The 23,588-nt window shown below is 45.0% G+C and overlaps 1 protein-coding gene across 2 annotated transcripts in view; it reads left to right on the plus strand.

Annotated features, from left to right (window-relative positions):
• The window catches only part of TMEM163 (transmembrane protein 163), a 288,036-nt gene that overhangs the window by 164,268 nt on the left and 100,180 nt on the right, over positions 1-23,588 (plus strand). For both annotated transcript variants that reach the window (XM_021075191.1, XM_021075190.1), the window contains exons 3-4: positions 5,021-5,064; positions 6,347-6,438. In XM_021075191.1, the coding sequence (XP_020930850.1) occupies positions 5,021-5,064; positions 6,347-6,438 (136 nt within the window). The remainder of the gene's footprint in view (positions 1-5,020; positions 5,065-6,346; positions 6,439-23,588) is intronic.

Here is a 23,588-nt window from a genome sequence, read left to right on the forward strand (position 1 = left end):
TTTTCCCACTGGTACTAGAGGTATCCAGATGAATTTGAAGGCTACTGGTGGTTGGGTGTTCTGTCCAGGATCGACTACAGTATTTGCTGAACAGCCTCACACCACATGCTGATGGCCACAGATACTTTGTTACCTTCAACTGGAGCCTTGTCCTTGACCCAGAGCAGCCTTCCTGGGAGAGCTCTGCCCTTGCAATTGGGTTGGACCTTGCCAGCTTGCAGCATAATTGTCTGATGTCAGAAGGGCTCTTTCTTCTCCGTTATCCAAGGTCAAATCTAGCACCTGCATTAAAGGCACTGCTGTCAACCAGTCCCACTCTTTAATATTTTCTTTCTTTTCTTTTTTTTTTTGTCTTTTTGCCTTTTCTAGGGCCAGTCCTATGGAGGCATATGGAGGTTCCCAGGCTAGGGGTCCAATCGGAGCTGTAGCTGCTGGCCTACGCCAGAGACACAGCAATGCGGGATCTGAGCCATGTCTGCGACCTACACCACAGCTCACAGCAACACCGGATCTTTAATTCACTAAGCAAGGGCAGGGGTTGAACCCGCAACCTCATGGTTCCTGGTCCGATTTGTTAACCTTTTTTCTTTTTTTTTTTTTTTTTTTGTCTTTTTGCCTTTCAGTCCCACTCTTTGAGTCAGTTCTTATCCCAGAATTAGGATGTGTCAAGTCAAGTTACAGGTTGAAGAAAATTAAAGTCATTACTTGACACTCTAAGGAAATATATAAAAAGCCAGCTGACCCCTTTCACTTAGGTCCCGTGCTGATGACTATTTGCTGTTCTTTCATTGAGAAAGCTGCAGAGTTGTTCCCGAAGGGAAGCTGCCAGAGCTGTGACTGCACAGAGGGCCCTGCAGCGTGCCCTCCATTCCTCATGCAGTCTTCCACCTTTCCCCTTTCCAGCTCATTGAGGAAATTAGTTGGAGCCAACTTAGAAGTAAATGATACAAGTGAATGTTTCCCTTTTGTTAAGGACCTTGGGGAACCTGGAGCCCTCCTGCTCCCATTCTCCCTGGTGCATGGGAGACAGAACAATAGGAATATTCCACTTGTGCTCTAAGTCATTCATCCACTTTGCAGGCTTAACACACACACGTGGGATTTTCTAGTATAATTCCAAGTATGTGAAATCATGAACCCTCGATGCCTATGGGGTCGGGAAAACGCCACCAGTGAGTGGGCATCTCTATTGGATTCCTGAGTCTTCTGAAACAAGGTTCCTTGTGTTTCTTTCTTTGTTTCTTTTTTTTTTTTTTGGTCTTTTTGCCTTTTCTAGGGCCACTTCTGCAGCATGTGGAGGTTCCCAGGCTGGGGGGGGGGGTTCTAATCAGAGCTGTAGCCGCCAGCCTATGCCAGAGCCACAACAACGTGGGATCTGAGCCACGTCTGTGACCTACACCACAGCTCACAGCAATGCCAGATCCTTAACCCACTGAGCAAGGCAGGGATTGAACCCGAAACGTCACGGTTACTAGTCAGATTCGTTAACTACTGCACCATGATGGGAACTCCAGGTTCCTTGTGTTTCTTAATATGAGCAAGTGGGCACTGACTTTTTTGAAATCTGTAGCCTACTCTGCAAGAGCCTGATATTACCAAACATGTGATTAAAACATTTTCAAGTGAAAGTTTAGTGTTTGGAAAGCAGGAGGTCTTCTGTGATGGCAAGTGGAGTGCTTTTCCAGCTGTGCCATCCATTCTGAGCTGCCCGGTCCAGACAGTGCAGGTGGAGATGGAGGCAGGGCGATGGTCCATCTGGCCCAACAGCTCTTTTTCTTTTCTTTTTTTTTTTTTTCTTTTTAGGGCCACAGTTATGGCATATGGAAGTTCCAAGTCTAGGGGTCAAATCGGAGCTGCAGCGGCCAGCCTACACCACAGCCACTGCAATGCAGGATCTGAGTCACATCTGTGGACCTATACCACAGCTCATGGCACTGCTGGATCCTTAACCCACTGAGCAAGACCAGGGATTGAACCTGTGTCTTCATGGATGCTAATCAGGCTTGTAACCTGCTGAGTCACAACAGGAACTCTGATGGCCGAGCATCTCTCCATTTGCAGTATATATTGAGCAAATGGGTGAGATGTTAGTGGGAGTTAGTAGGGTTCCCATTACTGACAAAGAAGTTATCTACAAAAAGCACAACTAAGATAGCCTAAAAACAGATTGTAAAGGGAAAAAAACAGTTGCTTCAGTTTGTTCCTATGAAATTATCTTATTTGTTTATTTTTGGGGGCATGCCTGCGGCAGGTGGATGTTCCCGGGCCAGGGGTCAAACCTGCACCACAGTAGCAACCAGAGCCACAGCAGTGACAACGCTGGATCCTTAACCTTGCTGAGCCACCAGGGAACTCCATGTTCCTGTGAAATTTTATTCAGCTTAATTCACAGTTATTGAGTACTTCCTGTGAGCCAGACCCAGTGTCTTATAGGGCAGCTTGGTGCTCAGGGCAGCCTGTCAAAAGGTCTGCTGCCTTTTTTTTTTTTTTTTTTTTTGCACATGTCAACCTGGCTTGGGAGTCAGGTTCTTTGGAGAGGTTCAGGGCCCCTTTGCACCACCACACCTGTGTTGCCCGGGAGAGATACAGTCAGTCACTGCACATGGCTGGCTTTGCCTTTCTCTAGGGACAGCAAGGATGGCCAAAGCAGCTCATGTCACGAACACAGGAGATCAGGAATATGCTGGGTCACACAGCCCGAGGACCGGAATGGGGCCAAGTTCCTGGAAAGGCATGGAAACTTTGGGAAGCCAGGGGCTCTCTCTTGCTCCAGTGCTGCCTTTGCCCTATGCTTGCCTCTTTGCTCCTCAGTCTGTTTCCATTCCACCAGCATACATTGACCAACTAGACTCTATCTCAATTCCTTTTGTGTTTTGCTTTTTAAGTTTGAAACTTTATTGGAAGACTTGCTAATTTTGTGCTGCAATTATCTGTAAAAATCAAGGTAGTAGTGGGTTGCTTATAACCTTCAAAAAATCTATCAAATTGTTGCCAGGCGAAGAAGATAGATTAGTTCTACCAGGAACTTGGTCAGAATTGGGAGAAAGAAGTTCTTAGTATATTTATCAGCTACATCCTTTATAATGTCAACTTAAAAAATATACACAATATAAAAGTTGAGAATTAAGTTTTATTTGGGACAAAATGAGGACCGTAGCCCAGGAGGCAGCAATTCAGATAGCTCTGAAACACTGCTGCAAAGAGTCAGGGGAAAGTCAGTGTAGAGGTGATTTTGGTGAAGCGGGGGGAGGTTCATGCAGCCAAGCACATATTTTGCAGAAGGTCAATGCTAGTCTCCTGAAGGTTACTGCTGGTCATGAGCAGATGTCACCATGAAGGACTTTCAGTACTTTTCTATATTTGAGGAGATGTAGGAATCGGGTTCATAAAATCTTCTCCTGTAAACAACTATCTGAAGGCCTGTTCTGCCAGTTTTCCCAGAGCACAGAGTGCCTCACTCCAGATTTGCACCCTGAGCTCTTTGAGGGGGTGTTGACGGTCAACAGGTGTAACGACTTATGATTCACTCCATGTAGAGGCAAGTGGCAAGTGCCAATCTCCAGTTCTCCATAAACAATAAAATTCTTGGATCATTTCTGCTATACAGAGGAATTCTTAATTCATGGAATGAAATATGCTTGGGTCACACTGGGTCACACCCTCCTTATGGCTGGGGGCAGGGGTACCAAGCACAGTATGGTTCCCTGGGGCTATTCCTTGACCTTGTGGATAAGACAGAGCACAGCTCCCAGAGAAGGGATGTGTGGTGGGCTGAGTGAGAGTCTGAATGGGTATGGACCTCCATGCCCTGTGCTCACACCTCCCTTACTCACACCTCCCTTACTCCCTGAACTCCAGTGCCCAGGACAGTTCACTTCAAAGCCTTGCTGACCTGCTGAGTTAGGTTTCATTCTTTATTGGGTTGGGTTTCATTCTTTATTGGTGAGTGGGCATATGCTTGTTAAAAATAGCTTTTATGTGGAGATCTGCCTTTATTAAGTCAAATTGAGAACTGTCTCTGAAGCTGGACATGGCTTTGGCACAGAACAGGTCACAGAATTCAACAAAAGTGCTGCCCAATGAACTTGCCCCCCCAAAAAAAGTAGATAGAGTTTTGAATATGGATGACATATATTTTACTTATAAATACGGCATCTACTTTGTAGACATCTCTCATTTAAGATAATTTGTTCTTGGAGTTTCCCATTGTGGCTCAGTGGTAACGAACCTGACTGGTATCCATCAGGATGCAGGTTCCATCCCTGGCCTTGCTCAGTGGGTAAAGGATAGGGCGTTGCTGTGAGCTGTGGTATAGGTCTCAAATGCAGCTTAGACCCCACGTTGCTGTGGCTGTGGTGAAGGCTGGCAGCTGCAGCTCTGATTCAATCCCTAGCCTGGTAACTTCCATATGCTGCAGGTGCGGCCCTAAAAAGCAAAATAGTAATGATAATAATAATAATAATAATAATAATAATAATAATAAAATTTAAAAAGATAATTTGTTATTTCTTTCTAAACAGTTTTTTTGAGATCTACACTGGATTTTAAGCTCTGGTGGGCAAGAGATTTTTTTTTTTTCCATTCCCGCCAGTGATGGTGTGCAAATATAGTTTACCACCACTAATTACCTGATAATGGGGACAGTTTAGATGGTTATTCACTTTCAAGGTTTAATATGGTTCCCAGCTCTCTATTCCCAGTTGCTAAAGTCTCAAAGTCTCAGCCATTGTTTGATTGACAACTGCTTAAGCGTTTTCATTCTGAAGCTGGCCCTTTAGTGCCTTAGGGCACCCTGGGAAGGGAGGTTGTTGCAGACGAAGCCTGGAATCTTTTCACCTCACTCTTTAATTTGTTTAATTCTCAGATTTGACAAGTACAGTTAATTTTTGATTTTATTCTCTCAGAACTTTTCCCTTGATATTTAAAAGTCCGTATCAGATATGTGAATATTCTCACAAATGAGAGAAAAAGTATACTTGAGGTCTTAAAAGATTCTGAATACTATTTTCTTTCTTTTTAGCTGTCTCCGTAATGAGGTACAGCGCCTCTGCTTTTGGGTTTGCAGTAAGTAACCTGAAATGTACTTTTATGAAGTATTGCTCATTTCTCCCAAGCCCACAGATCTCACATTGGGCTCTTAGTTTAGAGGGTGGTTAGCAGATGAGCAAGAGCACGGCAAACATACCTTTTATGAAAGGGCCTTTCACTGTGACAGTCGAATAGAACTCAACTGCAGTTGACACTGTACCAGTCTCAGTAATAGATCAGGGCCACCATGTTTTCCATAACTGGACAGGATGTTTTATAGGGTTTTAGCCATAGTTTGAAAATGGCACTCACTGGAGTGAAGCTGTTGCTGGTGTGGGCAGAGGTGCTGGGAGTTAAGACCAGGGATGCTGGTACCAGGATAAGTCAGTCTGTAGCCAGATGAGTGGTCACTTGGCTTCTGAGACTGCTTCCTGCTAGGAGTTGATTAGAGAAAATGGGGATGCTGAAAACTTGGGTAAAGTCCATACATCCTTTTAAGAGGGGCCAGTGCTTGTAACTTGCAAGATGAAAATTGTGCTGCGGGCTTCAGTGACTCATGCAGAGAAGGCTCCTTTCAATAGCACCCCCTGCACCACTCTAGGGCTTTCCACACCCGAGGGTGTGTGTTTCTGTTCCCAAACCCACTTCTTCCCTTTGTTGTGAGAACTTAATGTTTTGAGGCTTGCGGATGCTTTTCAGAATCTTCTGAAAGGTGCGGACTGTCTCCCTAGAAAGATGCATGTGTGCGCACATGCAAAGACACGTACACAAACACACTCCCTCCCGCCTTGTCTCACTCACACTCCTCCCTCTTTCCCTCTGTTTCTCTCTCCCTCTCTGTCATACACTTCCTCATTCAAACAAAAGCATTGACTTTTGTACCCAACTTCAAAGTGTTGGCCAACCCGCAGGAGCCCCTGGGTGACCCCACCCCGGGCCCCAAGTAGAACAGTTCCATTGAGAGCCAGAGCCCAGAGTTCTCAGCCTGAATCTTTTACTTGGGGTGGAATAGTTTCACATGTGTCAGAGCAGTATCATCACTGCCCGCTTCCTCTCCCTGAAGAGCTGGGAGCGGGGGGCCTTGGGAGCAGAGCCCACCACACCACAGAGTGTGGTTTCTCAGACCCTGGGAGCAGGGGAAGGGGCACGGAGTGTTGGGTATCTTGCCTCACAATTCCTAGGAGCCTCCTTGAGGGCGACGTGTGGCAGGCATTTTCTCTGCTCACATGTTCCAGGTGACAACACAGTCGCCTCATGTCTTCACAGTTGTCTCCTGTTAACTCTGAAAAGCCGCTAATGCTGTGTCTCCTTCTCCTAGTTTGATGCCATCCTCGACGTACTGTCCTCGGCGATTGTGCTGTGGCGTTACAGCAATGCAGCCGCTGTGCACTCTGCCCACAGGGAGTACATGTAAGTGGATTGTTCTCTTCTTCCAGGCTGCAGGACCCTCGTCAATCAAAGCCATTGAATTAGGCTGTCAGCACAGCTCACCCTGCAGCTCTGCTCCCAGTGATGAGACTAAGGTCCCCAAACTGCCTTTGAAAATGTCTGATGGGGCAGCTCTGAGATGGCCCCCTCCTAGGGTGATCAGAGAGATGGATGTCCCTTTGTAATGCTCCCTGTTTTCTGCTCTTGAGGCTGGAGTGAATGTTTGTGTGTCCGTTTGTCTGTTTGTCCATCATCTATCCATCCATCTGTCCATCCATCCTCTTTCTCTTTGTGTTACTGGAATCTTTTCCCTTGAATTTTCATGCTTTTTTTCCCCTTTGTTTTTATGTAAGATGAGTTCTTCATTGTAATTTATGGTAGAAGCCTTCGGGGCATTCTAAATTATTCTACTTCTGTTCCTCTCTGATTTAGAGGGTGCTGCCTGTTCTAGTCTCTACATCTTGTGGGTGATGATTTTATCTTTGAGGTACTTGTATTTGTGACTATTATACACCTGTCTTTTCCAATTTCCTTTTTTTTTTTTTTAATCCCCTTAGTAATTCCCAGATTCCAGAGTCAGATTTGTTGGCTTTGAATCTCAGCTCCACCCCTTGTTGGCTTTGAAACTGTGGGGAGCTACATTAACTGCCCTATGCCTTATTTCTGCCTCTGGAAAAAAAGGAGAAAAAGCAGTATGTCCTTATAAGGTTATTGTGATGATTATGTGAGTGAGATAAGAATCGTCACAATGTATGATGTAATATAATATTATGTTAAGTACATTAACTTAGAGCAGTGTTTGGCATGTGGTTGAGTAAGCCTTAGTTGTCATCATTATCAATTATTAAGGCAGCTCCCCTGGGACTGAGCCATCACTGGTCGTTAGAACAACAGCTTTACTCCACCTCTGCAGCCTTTGGACAGTCGAATACAAATGAGGAAATGCCCTGTGGTTTGTGATGGTGTCCAGACAAAAGCTACTCTTGATGAGGATGCTATTTCACGTTCCACCATACAAATGTTGAGTGTCAGGGGACTCAGATGGTAATCAGTTTGAGGTTGCATGTACCAAATGGAAAGCTTTTGAAAGATGATGCCGTAAATGATTGGAGAGAGAGCAAGCAAATTTTAGTTTAGTTTTTGCCCTTAGAGCATAAAATCTTCTTTGAAGTGTTTGTTCTTTTTCTGCTGCCCTTCGGCATGTGGAGTTTCCCGGCCAGGGGTCAGATCTGAGCCTCAGTTTTGACCTCAGCTGCAGATCTTTTAATCCACCATGCCAGGCTGGGGATTGAATTCTCATCTAGGCACTACGGAGACATTGCCGATCCCATTGCACCACAGTGGGAACTCCTCTTTTAAGTGTTAAATGATATTTTAATGTGCATTAGCTCTTTTAACAAATATAATTAAAGTATCAAATCTGTGATATCATAGGTGATTTTTTAGGATAAGGTTTGGAAATGGATGCCAATTTATTGGTTGAAAAAATTAGGAAACAGTAGTAGTAAATTGATTTTGTAAAAGTTCATTTGATGGTGCCATATCGATCAACGTTGAGTTAACACTGGTCTAACTAAAGGAGCAGTGAGAGCATCTCCCCAGGCTGTTGCCAGCTGGTATTTGAAGAATACTGTGAGAACAATCTGGAGAGTGCTATGTATGGTCACCTTTCAAGAGCTAGTCCCTATCTTGGCAGAAGAGCACCTATTCTTTGGTTCTACAGTTGCTATAGTTGTTATCCAATATGGCAGCCACTAATGACTATTTTAGCATTTATATGTGGCTGGTTCTAACTAAAAGGTGTTATAAGGGTAAAACACATACCAGATTCCAAAGACATAGTAAGAAAAAAGGAATATAAGCATTTTATTAACAATTCAAAACCAGTATGGTTACATGTTGATATAAGGCTGTTTTGGATATATTGCCTTAAGTAAACTTAAAGTTAATTTTACTTTTGTTTACATTTTCAGTATGACTTTTAGAAATTTAAAGTGACACATGTGGCTTTTATATTTCTGTGGGGTCTTAACCCTCAGAAGCAAAAGCTCTTCCCTCTGCTTTTTCTTATTTTATAGTTAATAACCCAGAATTTGATTTGCAGTTCCAGAGGAGTTGAGTTTAGTGTTTCTCAATTTCTCTCTCCTAATTTGCTTTTTTAATCTGATTTCCTTTATGCTAAAATGAGTTTCTTACACATTAGGCACAAAGCCACACATTATGATTTTTGTGCAGTGTTGGGATGGATCTCTGTGGGCATTTGCCAGGTGGCCTGGAGTTTTTCCAACATCAAGATTGATGACAAGAAATGTCATTGGTTTCACTGTTTTTAATGATCCCCAAACAGGTACCCTTAAGACATGTATATCTGTGTTAATACACATAACGCAGAAATTCACAGATTGGCTTTGATGATTCCCAGATGCTAGTTCAGCGCGATGATGCCCATGAATTCATTTGGAGATTCTTAAGCTGGGAATTAAAACAACACTCACAATCTTTGTATTGTTGGCTTAAAGTTTTAATATCTGGCTCATCCCATGGAAATTAAAAAGTCAAAATTCACTGCCAGCTGAGAAACTAATGTTTGCGTATTAATGAGCATGAATGAATTATCAGGGGCATAGCTAGAGGAGCCATTGGTTTTCAGTTAGTTGCTGGAGAGCAAGATTAGAGCGAAATAGCAAACTAGTTCTTAGTTAACTCTTCTAATTGTCACTCTTATCTTCAGAGTGAATCTTGAGCTTGGAATTGCCAATGCAGAAAGGATAGAAACCCTCCTCGGCCTTGCTGCCCGCTGACTTGGTGTTTACTGGGGTGTAGTGGGTGTTTGATGCTCAGAGGGAGAGAATGTGCCTTCAGCACTGCCACAGAGCATAGTCCCAATTGCTTCGTTTTGTTTTACACTTTTTTTTTTTTTTTTGGCTGCACCCGCAGCACCTGGAAATTCCCAGACTAAGAATAGAACCTGTGCCACAGCAGTGACCCAAGCTGCTGCAGGGACAAAGCCGGATCCTTAATCCCCTATGCCACAAGACACCTTACTACAGTTACTGTTGTGGTAAAAAACCTAACAACATAAAGTTCCCGTTGAGGCTCAGCAGGTTAAGAACCTGACCTAGTGGTCCGTGAGGATTTGGGTTTGATCCCAGGCCTCACTCAGTGGGTTAAGGATCTGGTGCCAACACAAGCTCCAGCAGAGGTTGAAGATATGGCTCAGGTCTGGTGTGGCTGTGGTGTAGGCTTTAGCTTGGGGACTTCCATATGCTGCAGGTGCAGATGTAAAAAGAAAAAAAAAAGCCATACAGCATTATATTTACAATCTTAAACACTTTAAGTGTATAGTTCAGGAGTGTTAAGTATATTCATGTTGTAGTGAACTCAGCTATGTAACTTCTTCATCTTGTAAATTGATACTCTGTAATCATTAAACAATGGCCTATTCCCCTCCCCCCCCAGCTCTTGGTAACTACCCTTCTACTTTCCATCTCTATGGATTTGACTGCTCCCTAGGTCCCTCATATAAATGGAATCATACAGTATTTGTCCTTTTGTGACTGGCTTTTTTCACTTGGCATAATGTCCTCAAAGTTCATCCACATTGTAGCATATGTCAGAATTTCCTTCCTTTTGAAGGCTGAGTAATATTCCATTTTATGTAGAGACCACATTTTGTGTATCTGTTCATCTATTGATAGACACTTGTGTTGTTTTCACCTCAACCATTGTGAATAGTGATGCTTTGAACATGGATGTGCAAACATCCATGACCCTGCTTTCAATTCTTTTGGAAGTATATCCCAAAGTGGGATTGCTGGGTCATATGGTAACCCATGTGAGCCATTAACGACAGTCTTTAATGTTTTGAGGAACCTCCATACTGTTTTCCATAGCAATTGCCCCGTTTTGTAATTCCACAAATAGTTATCTATTTGGAAAAGCTCCAAATGAATGTGGTGGGGAATATGTATGTGGGGAAGGTGGACCATCAGGCTTACAGGTGGTCAGGGTTTTCAACCGGTGACTGTGATAGAAGGAAGGGCAAAAGAGTCATTGGTTTGTAAAGGAGGGATTCTAAACAATACACCAGAATATCTTAACTGCTTGAGGAGGGACAGGAGGACCATGCTGAGGTTAATGCATAGGCCTCTTGGATTAGGCTTGCTTTTCTTGGCTGGTGCTGGTGTGGAGCACTGATTTGAGAGTGGGATGCTGAGAGCCAGGATTTCACCAGTGGTTCATTTACTGGTGGGGATTTGGGGTAAGAGTGGGTGGCTGAGGTAGGGTGAGGTTGAAAGGTCAGGGGCATGAAGGAGGCCTGGTGTTGGCTGGATGCTCCACTGGGAGTCCGGGAATGTTTTGCAGAATTCAGGGAGGAAATCAAGGCAGTGAAACAGGTGTTCTTGTCACCAGTGAAGGAAGGAGAGGGGCCAGGAGGTAGGGGGTGACTGCAAAGACGGTAGCGGGTGGTTTAGTCTGAGGGCAACTGGGGGTGGTGTGGGAGAAAGTCAGAGACCTGATGTGGAATTCACCAAGAGGAAGACAGGCTTTGAGAAAGTGGATGAGAGAGGAAGGCAGCCTCCTTGTCAAAGATAGGAAAGGCAGCTTCCTCAGGGAACAGCCAGGTTTTATTAGGGCCGCAGGGGAGGCAAGAGGCAGAAGAGTCTGGGTATGTGGAGACTGGAGTAGGATGAAAATGTTTGGGAGGGAAGGGAGCAGGCCCACGCAGGGGGCTGTGGAGTGCAGTTATAAGGATGGGGTGGTGATGGTTGTCCTGGTGAGAGTGGATTGCTGTGAGGCCAAGCAAAAGAATGAAGTACTGTTTGTACACTGACATGGTGATCTCCGAGGTTCATTAAGCAAAGAAAGCGTAGAGTCAAATCGTGTTTAAGGTCTTGTCTCATTGGTTTTAACTAGAGAGGTTTGCATCCACACACACGGCTTGGGCATGTGGGCAAATCTTGGCAAGCATACAAAGGAGCCTGGTACCAGGATCGCCTCTGGGAGGGGGGTTGGGGACAGAGAAAGAGGGGAGACAGTTTCTTTATACCCCTTAGACCAGGGCTGTCCAATAGAACTCTCTGTGATGATGCCATGTTCTCCCTCCGCACTGTCCAGTGTGGCTGCCACAAGCCACATGTGGCCATTGAGACCTTGACCTGAGGCCAGCAGGACCAGGGAATTAGATTCTTAACTTTATTTCATTTGAATTAATTTAAGTTTGTTTCTTTTCTTTTTTTCTTTTTTTTTTTTTTTTTAAGGACCACACCTGTGGCATATGGACGTTCCCAGGCTAGGGGTCGAATCAGAGCTACAGCAAAGCTGGATCCTTAACCCACTGAATGAGGCCAGGGATTGAACCCGCCTCATGGTTCCTAGTCAGATTCGTTTCCACTGCGCCACGATGGGAACTCCTTAATATGAATTAATTTAAATTTACATAGACATACAGGTGGCTGGTGGCTACCATTTTGGATAATGCCTCTTTTAGCTAGTATGATTATTTTTATAAAATAGACAAAGTTGTTGATACATCAGAGTCCAGGGAACTTGGAAATGAAAGCTGATGAGGGAGGGAAGGAAGTGCTGGAGGCAGAGGGTGTGGGAGAAATCAGCATAGGAGGAACTTGGCAGGGCGAAAGGACACAGGGAATTTCACTCCTGTCTGAGGTGTTCTCAGCCCTGGGGTACCATGTAAGTCCACGGGAAAGTACCACAGCCTCCCGCTGCCATCAGCCGCAGAGGGCCTCAGGATGCTTGCCACCGAAAGTACAGCTGGGCACTCACTGGGGGCCTCTTGACATTTTGCATGTGATCGCGGCACAGGTGGGAGGCCCCGAGAAGGCTCCCTGGTCCCAGCTGTCTGTTTGGGCCACCCGTCAGCTCCCTGAGATGGAGAGGTGGAGGCAGATGGAAGGCTGTGCACGTTTCCAGGCTTCCAATCCTGCCACGCAGAGGCGAAAACACAGCCCAGGAGGTTGTTCTCTTGTTCCAAATGGACCTCCAAATGGCCTTATGCTCAGCAGCATGTGGAGAAGTGGATGCAAGAGTTGTGGGGAGATATTCTTAGAGAGGTGAAGTGCTCTGTGTGTCTTCCTGTGTGGAAAAGGTGGGGCATGCTGCTTCTCACCCAGGCAGGGTATTTCCTTTTCCAATTTGCTGAGCCAAATGCTTGTCTTGAAAGCCACCAGTTGACAGGATGGCTTGATAGTCTCGATTCCTGGTGTCAGTAGCCCCTTTGCTGGTTTTGAAACAGTTACGGAAATTGAACATGAAAACTGATGCAGTCAAAAAAAGGATGGGTTGGTAATTTGCACTTGGTACCTGGTCTAAGTGGACCACAAAGGCAAAGAGTTATACCAAGACCATATTAAAGTAGAACCTTGTTCCCCCGTCTCCCCTTTCTCAGGAGGCAGGCAATCTGGCCCTAAATTGAGGACTCTGGGAAGGCGAATTGCATTTCCCCCACCTTTTGTCTAGTGCTCTCAACTTTACAAGCTCTTGAGTGTGTTTTAGCTTAAGAGAACAAGAATAAATAACTTCAGAGATGCCCTCAATGACTGATGAGAGCTAATGCAGAAGGTAGAGCTTTGATGGCAGGACATGAGCTCATCTCCTTTGAATAGTTTGGATTGAGTCTCTTTATTTTTTTTAGGGCTACGCCTATGGCATATGGAAGTTCCAAGACTAGGGGTAAAATTGGAGCTATAGCTGCTGTCCTACACCACAGCCACAGCAACGTCAGAGCCAAGCCACATCTGCAACCTACACCACAGCTCAAAGCAGTGTTGGATCCTTATGATAGAGAGTGAAGCCAGAGACTGAACCTGCATCCTCATGGATGCTAGTGGGGTTTGTTTCTGCTGCACCACAGTGGGAACACCCTGGATTGAGTCTTGCCTGAAGGTAGAAGGGAGTCCCCTTCCACTGTTAGGAAGAGAACATATAAAACCCACCAGGGCCAGATGATAATGGATTTTGATGGAGTGGGCAGGCTGTATTAGAGAAAGGAAGGTAGGCTTGGTTCCAGTAGCAATTCAATTGTGTTTCACCAAAAGACACTGAAGTTCTAACCCCTTGTACTGCAGAATGATACCTTATCAGGAAGTAGGATCTTTGCAGATGTCACCAGTTAGATGAGGTCCTAATCTAGTAAGACTGGTGTCCTTGTGAGAAGAGGAGACACACACACACAGAGGCATTCAAGGAGAAAATGACCATGTGACAATGGGGACAGAATTCAGAGACATGTATGTATGAGCCAAGGATTATCGGTAAACACCAGCAGCTGGAAGAAATAAGGAAGGATTCTGCCCTGTAGGTTTCAGAGTGAGTGTGGGCCTGCCAACAGCTTGGTTGCAGACTTTGAGACTCCAAAACTGTGAGACAGTGAATTTCTGTTGTGGAAGTTCCCGTTGTGGCTCAGTGCATTACTAAGCCGGCTAGTGTCCTTGAGGATACAGGTTTAATGCCTGGTCTCGCTCAGCGGGTTAAGGATCCTGCGTTGCCATGAGCTGTGGTGAAGGTCAGAGATGAGGCTCAGATCTGGTGTGGCTGTGGCATAGGCTCTGATTCCACCCCTAGCCTGGGAACTTCCATATGCCACAGGTGCAGCCCTAAAAAGCAAAAAAAAAAAAAAAAAAAAGTTGTTTTAAAACCCCCTAGTTGGTGGTGCTTTGTTATAGCAGCCATAGGAAACTGATTCTGTCTCTGAGGATAGTTCTCTATCAGACCTACATTCACTTGCTCTGTGACCTTCAGTGATTTATTAATCTTTTGAAACCTGTTTCTCATGGGTGAAGGTCAGGGGAAGGCCATGGTAGCTACCAAAGGTCACTGAGGTGAGGATTAAACATGATGTTGATGTAACATCAATATGTGCTCCAAAATAGGTCTGATCACTTATTTTCCATCCTTAGAGTTTTGAAAAAAATTTTTTTTTTTTTTTGGTCTGTTGTCTTTTTTGTTGTTGTTGTTGTTGCTATTTCTTGGGCCGCTCCTGCGGCATATGGAGGTTCCCAGGCTAGGGGTCCAATCAGAGCTGTAGCCACCGGCCTACGCCAGAGCCACAGCAACGCGGGATCCGAGCCGCGCCTGCAACCTACACCACAGCTCATGGCAACGCCGGATCGTTAACCCACTGAGCAAGGGCAGGGACCGAACCCTCAACCTCATGGTTCCTAGTCGGATTCGTTAACCACTGCGCCACGACGGGAACTCCTGAAAATATTTTTTATTAGTCATCCTGGGATCATTTGGTATTGTCCACTCTGTTGTTTTATTTTGCTTTTCAAAAGTATGAAATAAAAGAATCTGTGAAGAAAGACAGAAAAAGACTCAAATGCATGCTTTGGCATATGTATAAAGTTGCTTTTTTTCTTTCCCTTTTTTCCCCTTTTTTTCTTTTACGGCCTCACCATTGGCATGTGGAAGTTCCCGGGCTCTGGGTCAAATCAGAGCTGCCACTGCCCGCCTATGCCGTGGCCGCACAAATACCAGATCCAAGCTGTGTCTGTGACCTACACCACACCTTGTGGCAACACCAGATCCTTAACCCATCAAGTGAGGCCACAAATCAAACCTTCATCCTCATGGATACTAGTGAGGTTCTTAACCAGCTGAGCCATAAAAGGAACCCTGAAGCTTGAGATATGGAGTAGTAGCATAGTGAGCTGATAAAAGGTTATTCATTGATTTCCAGATTTCATCTCATAGCCCCCCCCCCCCAAAAAAAAAGTCTGGAGCAAGACTAAGCAATATATGATTATGGTATTCTTTGTGGTGGCACAAAGAATACAGTAAAACTCACTTATTTTAGGACCTCCTGGAACTAACATTTTGATGTATCACTTTTGTGTGCGTGCACACGCGTGTGCACGCGTGCATGGTTACATATACATCCTTTTTTAAAAAAACATAAATAGAGATGATCTATGTATACCATTTTGGAAACTGGGTTTTCTACTTACCACCACATTTTGAACATCTTTCCATCTTAGGACAGAGATATGTTATTTTTTGATAGCTCTGCGGTATTTTCTGTATGGATTTAACATAGTTTAAGCAATTCTCTGCTGAAGACAGGGTTGTTTTCAATGTCTTGCAGATAAAAACAACCTGAAATAACCATCCTAGTCCTACTATATTTTAATGCTTCCATCTTTAGGATAAATTACTAGAAATCCAGATCCAGTAATATGCTAAATTACAGTTGTGCTGCTTGGTGTCAAGCTGTGCTCCAAAAAGGTCGTCCTGATTGACACCCCAACTGGCAGGGGTGAGGATGTGTGTTTACTCACTTTTGCCAGCACCAAGAGCTATCATTCTTTTTGATCATAGCCATTTGTCCAGGTGGAAAATTGAATCTTCTATGTCAATGTGCATTTACAGAAATGTTAGTTTCCCAGCCTAGCTGAGCATATTCTCAGATGTGTTTTTGGCACTTGTATTTCTTTTGGGAAATGGGTTGCCAGAATTTCATATGGGATGAGAAGTCTTTTTTTTCCATTTTGGGCCATTTCCCAGACTCTGGCTACTAGAACTTCAGTGTCTAAGGAAGTACAACTCCCTTCCTGCCCTGCCCCCCACCACCCTCAGCACTTTCTTTTTTTTTCCCCCCGGTGCCATGGTTTTTCCTTTTAATTACCTGTATTTATTTTATGTGTTGGTGTGTGTTTATATTTTTCTTGTCCGTCACCCTCACAAGACTTCGTATGCACAAAGGCAAGGATGTTCCTTAACTTTCATATTCATTTTATCCCCAGTCCCTAGAAAAATGCCTGACATTCACTAGCTGCTGATTAAAGAGTTGTACAATGAAAGTCTGAACTATGGAACCCCTTCATCACTATCTTCCATCATGATTTATCCCAAGAGATTGGATATAGTTCCCTCTGCGATATTCCCATCTGTGTTGCTGCCAGTGGCATTATTTCAACTTTTTTATGGCTGAGTAGTATTCCATTGCATATATGTACCACATCTTCTTAATCTATTCATCTGTCAATGGACATTTAGGTGTCCATATTTTGTCTATTGTAAATAATGCTGCAGTGAACATAGGGGTGCATGTATGTTTTTTAATTGTAGTTTTTTCCGGATATGTGCCCAAGAGTGGGATTGCTGGATCATATGGTAGTTCTGTATTTATTTTGATGAGGAACTTCTGTACTCTTTTCCATAGTGGTTATACCAGTACCCTTTATTAAGATGATAATAAATATTTACTGAGCACCTGCTCTTTGCCAGGTATGCTGGACTGTGTATTAAGTAGAGGTATTATTTAGCACCTGGTAGAGAAGGTAAATATTGCTCATGAAATATCATGGCTGGTAAATGAATACAGCTGGGGTTTGAACCCAGGTCTTTTTGCTCAGAAATTTCCTTGTAACTGTTATACAACACTGCTTCTCCAAATGACCATTTGCATGTCTTGGTTTTACCATTTTTTGTCCCCCCAACCCTGGAAATGCCCCTTCCTAGCAATTATCTGCACCCCAAAATTAATTGAAAGGAGTAACAACATGAAATTAAGAACTATAAAATTACCCAACTTGAAATGCAGTCCTGAGCTTCAGTTCTGTGTGAGGTGGGGAGACGGGTGGCAGTTGGCCAGACACAGATCAATTGCACAGCCCACCTTGGGGCAGTCTAAGGGCAGGATGAGTGTTCCCAGGAGCTGGAGGTCACGTCCCGGGCCACCTGGCAAATGGCTGCCGTGAGTGAGGGCTCACAGGCCTTGCAAATGAAGATCATCTGTCTTAGCTGCAGTCTGGATTTCTTCCATGCTCTTGGCAACTTTGCTTCCTGTTTTTAGGCCAAGCTGGCAGCTGGGGAGGGCCTGCTGGATCCTGGGCTGAGCACTTTGCCATCAAGGAACAGGAGCCTGGGTTTGGCCACAGCTGTGACCTCTCCTCTGGCAGCTGCTGCAGGAAGGGGTGTTTGCTGAGTGAAGAGCACTCTCTGCCACAGAAAGCTGGGGCCCAGTACTGGGTCCTGGCCTGTTTCACCCTGAGGACGGTCACCCTTTGTCTATTATCCTTCCGTCTTCCACTCTGGGCTCTGGTGTCATAAACCACTGTCTGTCCTTGGAGGTGAATGGACTTGGGTCTGGAGCCCTCTCTGAAGTGGGGGCACTTGAGGCAGTTGAGAAGGAGGCCCTTCTCCTTGTGACAGCCTTTGCCAGATACTTTCCCCTCCCTGAGGAGTCTGCTTTTCAGAAGAAAACTCTGGGCTTTGTTTCTCCATAGTTGTCTTTGAAGGTTCAGAGTCAGAGTTTTCATAGCATATGTCTCCTTATGTCTCCACACTGTGTGCTATGTGTTAGCTGTTGCACATTTAAAATTCAGTTTTGCATAGAACTTGCCACTAGGAGTTCCTGCTGTGGCTTAGCAGTAATAAACCTGACTAGTATCCATGAGGAGGTGGGAATGATTCCTGGCCTCGCTCCGTGGGTTAAGGATTAGCAATTGTCAGAGTTCCCATCAGTGGTTAACGAATCCGACTAGGAACCATGAGGTTGCGGGTTCGATCCCTGGCCTTGCTCAGTGGGTTAAGGATCCGGCATTGCCGTGAGCTGTGGCGTAGGTCACAGACTCGGCTCGGATCCCGCGTTGCTGTGGCTCTGGCTTGACCCCTAGCCTGGGAACCTCCACGTGCCACAGGACCGGCCCAAGAAATGGCAAAAAGACAAAAAAAAAAAAAAAAAAAAAAAAAAAGAAAGAAAAAGGATTAGCCATTGCCTTGGGCTGTGGTGTAGGTCACAGACATGGCTTGGATCTGGCATTGCTGTGGCTGTGGTGCAGGCCGGCAGCTCCAGCTCCAATTTGACCCCTAGCCTGGGAACTTCCATATGCTGCAGATGTGGCCCTAAAAAGCAAGAAAAAAAAAGAATTTGCTACTAATCACCAACTAATGCCACATTGATACTGGTGATAGCTGTTGGTGACTTTCTTCTGGTATTTTCTAAAAAATGCTTTTCAAGGTACATGTGTTATTTTTGTAATCTTATCAAGCCTACCTTTTCCCTTGGGGGGAACATAAAAAGCAAGGCAGTGTAGGAACAAAGAGCAAAGCTCTCATCTCTCTGTTGATGCTGCCTGCCTGGACTAATCCGCTGGGAGCTGTTAGGCTTATCCTCCACACCACATAGACACACAGTCACTTCCCTTATGAAAGGGTACAACATGGTGCATGCAGCCTTCCTTTGGGGTGGGGAGAGTCAATGAAATTGCCTTGATTGGGATTTTGTGGCCTTTTTCTCCCCATCTCCTGCCTTTCTCTAAATGAAGGCACCCTGTGAGTTTTTACTCAGCAAGTGTTTTACAATCATTTCTCTCTGTATGATTCAGTTTATTCACATCACTAAATAGAAGGCACCTAAGGAATACTTGAGTTGTTTTTCTGTGTTTGTTTTATGGGAATAGTTTCTACCTCCTTTATAAAATGATTATGAGAAATGAATGAGGTAATGCCGGTAAGTTGCTTGTCGCAATGTTGCTTGTTACAGATAGGGTTATCAGATAGTTTTCTTATTTTTGGCCATCCTCGCAGTACCTGGAAGTTCCTGGGCCAGGGATTGAATCCAAGCCACAACTACAGCAACGCCAGATCCTTTAACCCATTGCCCTGGGCCAAGGATTGAACCTGAGCCTCTGCAGAGACTGGAGCCACTGCAGTTGGATTCTTAACCCACTGTGCTGCAGTGGGAACTTGTGTGCGTTTTTTTAACAGTAGGCTTTCTAGGCAAAATAGAAATAGGTGTTTTTTGTTTTTTGTTTTTTTAAATAGCTTTACGGAAGGACACTCACAGATATAGAGAAGAAACTAGTCGTTACCAGTGGGGAGAGGGAAAGGGGCGGTGTATGGGTAGAGGAATAAGAGGTACAAACAATTAGGGGTAAAATAAGCTGCAAGGATATATTGTACAACCCAGGGGTTATAGCCAATATTTCATAACTGTAAATGGAGCATAACCTTTAAAAATTGTGAAGCACTGCATTATACACCTGTAACTTATATAATATGTTGTATAGCAACTACACTTGCATTTAAAATATGGAATAGGGGAGGCGGAGTAAGATGACGGAGGAATAACCGGTTGCACACACCTTCTCCCACAAATACATCAAAAAAACACATCTGCATGTAAAACTGCTCACACAGAACATCAACTGAATGCTGGCAGAAGGACTTAAACCTCCAAAAAGGGCAAGAAACTCTTGACATAACTGGGTAGAACAAAAGAAAAAAAAGAGAGAGAAAAGGAATCAGGACAGGACTTGCATTCCTGAGAGGGAGCCGTGAAAGAGAAAAGGAACCCGCCTCCTGGGAAGCCACCTAACTGATGAAAGATGGGCTGAGTCAGTGGGACCTCAAAGTCGTCGAGAAAAATGCAGCAGCTGGACTGAGAACAGCAAAGCAGAGTGAGAGCTGCACAGATATCTGAACCACTGGCCCAGGACACTACAGCCTGAGACGCTCGGGCAGGAGCTGGGCACTGAGACTCAGGTTCCAGAGGACAGTCCTGGGGAGAGAACTGGGGATGGCATGAGGGGCTAAGGAGCAGTGCGACACCGGCTAAGGAGAGGAACACCATGGCAGAGGGAACCCGGGAGAAGGTCCAGACTTGCAGGTGAGGAAAGGTGCTATTGTTGGGGAGGGGAGAAGAGGAGGGGCGGGCGACCATAGGAAACCCCCTGCACTGAAGCGTGGGCATGCCCGCAGGATTAGAGGGCAGGGCGGCTCTGCAGAGGCTACAGGTGGTGAGAAGCCTCTTGCTTGTTTAGGGGAGATTAGGCGCATCTTGTGCAGGCTACTGGTGGCCAGGCACCTATTGTGTGGGCTAAGAGCATAAGGGGGCTAAGTGCAACGTGGTGCCTCTTGCACCATCCACAGGTGGCAGGGACAGACTGCAGCAGTGGTCTCAGAGGACAGAGGGAGGCGTGGCTTGCCACCACTGGGGGCCTGTGAGTGGGCTCCACCAGTGACCCAGTCACCTCAGGCATTGCCAAAAAACAAAAAAAGAGGGCATTGCAACCAAGCACCACATGCTGTAGTTGTCACTCCCGTGGGGACACACCCACCCTGCAGCAGCTGCCACTGCCAAATGCTCTGGGTGAACCCCTGTCCCTTCCCAAGACCCTACAACTAGGAGCAACTGGTGCAGCACCTCCTGTGTGGGCTAAGTGGGACAGGGTGCTTCTTGCATGGTCTGCAGGTGGCGGGGGCAAACCGCCACAGTTATCCCTGATTCTAGAGGTGGGCGTGGCCCACTGCCATTGGAGATAACTGAACAAAATCACTTGCAGCCCCATTCACCTAAAAGGTGCCACAGAGGAGGGCATTGTGACCGAACACCACCTGTTGGTGCTCTCGCACCTCCAAGAACACACCCGCCCTGCTGCTGCCACTGCCAGACATTCTGGGAAGTACCCACACACCTGATCTCTGTCACTTCCCAGGATCCTGCAACAAGGAACACCCTTTAAAACACCTCATACGTGGGCTAAGTGAGACAGGTTTCTTCATGCATGGTCTACAGGTGGGGGGGGCAAACCACTGCAGTTATCACTGACTCTAGAGATGGTCATGGCCTGCTCCCAGTAGGGGTCCCTGAACAGGCACCACCTGCAGTTCCAATCACCTCAGAGGAGCTCATTGCAATCAAAGACAAGCTGTTGTTGCTCTTACTCCACTGGGAACTCACACACCCTGCTCTTGTTACTGCCAAATGCTCTGGTCACCTTGAAGATCTGCCGAGAGCTTATTACCACTTCCCAGGGCCCTGCAACTAGGAGCAGCCTGTGCCACCTTCCTGCAGGTCCTTGCTGCTATTGAGAGCCCAACGACCCGGCACTGACTGCTGGCCCTACCCGTTGCCTCCTTCTCCCTGAAAACACACTGAGGAGTTCCCGTCGTGGCGCAGTGGTTAACGAATCCGACTAGGAACCATGAGGTTGCGGGTTCGGTCCCTGCCCTTGCTCAGTGGGTTAATGATCCGGCGTTGCTGTGAGCTGTGGTGTAGGTTGCAGACGCGGCTCGGATCCCGAGTTGCTGTGGCTCTGGTGTAGGCTGGTGGCTACAGCTCCGATTCGACCCCTAGCCTGGGAACCTCCATATGCCGCGGGAGCGGCCCAAGAAATAGCAACAACAACAATAACAAAAAAGACAAAAAGACAAAAAAAAAAAAAAAAAAAAAACAAAAAACACTGAGCATCTTAGGAACAACAGCCTGCTCACACTGAAGAAAGTTACAGCAAATATTCAAACTCCCACACCAAAAATAAATAGCAGCCCCCCCTCCAAATGCAAAGGGGTATTCTTGCATAGAAGTAGCCTTACAAGACTACAGTTTGGCTTCCCCAAACTCACAGAAAAAGAAAAACACAAGCAAGATGAAGAAGTGCAGAAGCCATTCCCAGTTAATGGAACAGGAGAATTCACCTAAGGCAGATAACAATGAAACAGACCTCTGCAGTCTGACAGACATTGAGTTCAAAAGGAAGACAGTGAAAATACTGAAGGAATTGAGAGAGGATATGAACAGTAATGCAGATTCCTTTAGAAAGGACCTAGAAAATATAAGGAGGAGCCAAGAAAAACTAGAAAATTCATTTGCAGAGATACAAACTGAGCTTAAGGCAATAAAGAGCAGAATGAAGAATGCAGAGGAACGAATTAGTGATATTGAAGACAGAATAATGGAAATCACCCAGTCAGGACAGCAGACAGAAAACCAAATGGAAAAACATGAAAGCAATATAAGAGACCTATGGGATAATATAAAGCAGGCCAATATATGCATAATAGGAATTCCAGAAGGAAAAGAAGAAGAAAAGGGGATTGAAAATATATTTGAAGAAATTATAGCTGAAAACTTTCCAAATCTAAAGCATACTGATATCAAGATACAGGAAGCACAGAGGGCCCCAAACATGCAGAACCCAAACAGGCCCACACCAAGACATATTATAATAAAAATGGCAAAAGTTAAAGAGAAGATTCTAAAGGCAGCAAGAGAAAAGCAAAGCATTAATTATAAGGGAAGCCCCATAAGTCTATCAGCTGATTTCTCTTCAGAAATACTACAGGCCAGAAGGGAGGGGCAAGATATATTTAAAGTGCGGAAAGGGAAAAATTTGCAACCTAGAATCCTCTATACAGCAAGAATATCATTTTTTTTTTTTTTTGGTCTTTTTTGCTATTTCTTTGGGCCGCTCCCACGGCATACGGAGGTTCCCAGGCTAGGGGTCGAATCGGAGCTGTAGCTGCCAGCCTACGCCAGGGCCACAGCAACGCGGGATCCGAGCCGCGTCTGCAACCTACACCACAGCTCACGGCAATGCCGGATCCTCAACCCATTGAGCAAGGGCAGGGACCGAACCCGCAACCTCATGGTTCCTAGTCGGATTCGTTAACCACTGCGCCACGACGGGAACTCCAAGAATATCATTTAAATTAGAAGAGGATATAAAGAATTTCTCAAACAAAAGCTAAAAGAGTACAGCAATACTAAACCCATTTTGAAAGAAATACTGAAAGGGCTTCTCTAAATTAAAATAAAGAGGAAAAAAAAAAGAGAAAAAGAAGAATTAGGATGGAGAAAACCATGACTGGAAAGCAAGCACTTAAATAAGCCAGCATACAGATCTAAACATGAAGATGTTAAAAAAAAAAAAGACATCAAAATCATACAATGTGGGGAAGGCAAGTAAGAAGATATAGATTCTTTTTTTTTTTTATTTTAATGAGGTGTCTGAGCCTATATGACTGTCAGGCAAAAGCAAGAAGATATAGGAAGGACTTAATATGCTTAAAAAACAGGGCAACCACAAATCAAAACCCAACATTCTATTTACAAAAACTGAAAAGTACTCAAGCATAAAATAAATGGAAGCCATCCAACCCAAAAAAGAGAAGAAGAAAAAGGAAACATAGAATCAACTGGAAAACAAGGTTTAAAATGGCAATAAATACCTATCTATCAGTAATAAACTTAAATGTCAGTGAACTAAATGCTCCAATCAAAAAACACAGAGTGGCGGTTTAGATAAAAATGCAAAAACCTTCAATATGCTGCCTACAAGAAACTCATCTCAGAGCAAATAATACATATAGATTGAAAATGAGGG

This window comes from Sus scrofa, chromosome 15, assembly GCF_000003025.6.
Source record: "Sus scrofa isolate TJ Tabasco breed Duroc chromosome 15, Sscrofa11.1, whole genome shotgun sequence".
Classification (NCBI taxonomy): domain Eukaryota; kingdom Metazoa; phylum Chordata; class Mammalia; order Artiodactyla; family Suidae; genus Sus; species Sus scrofa.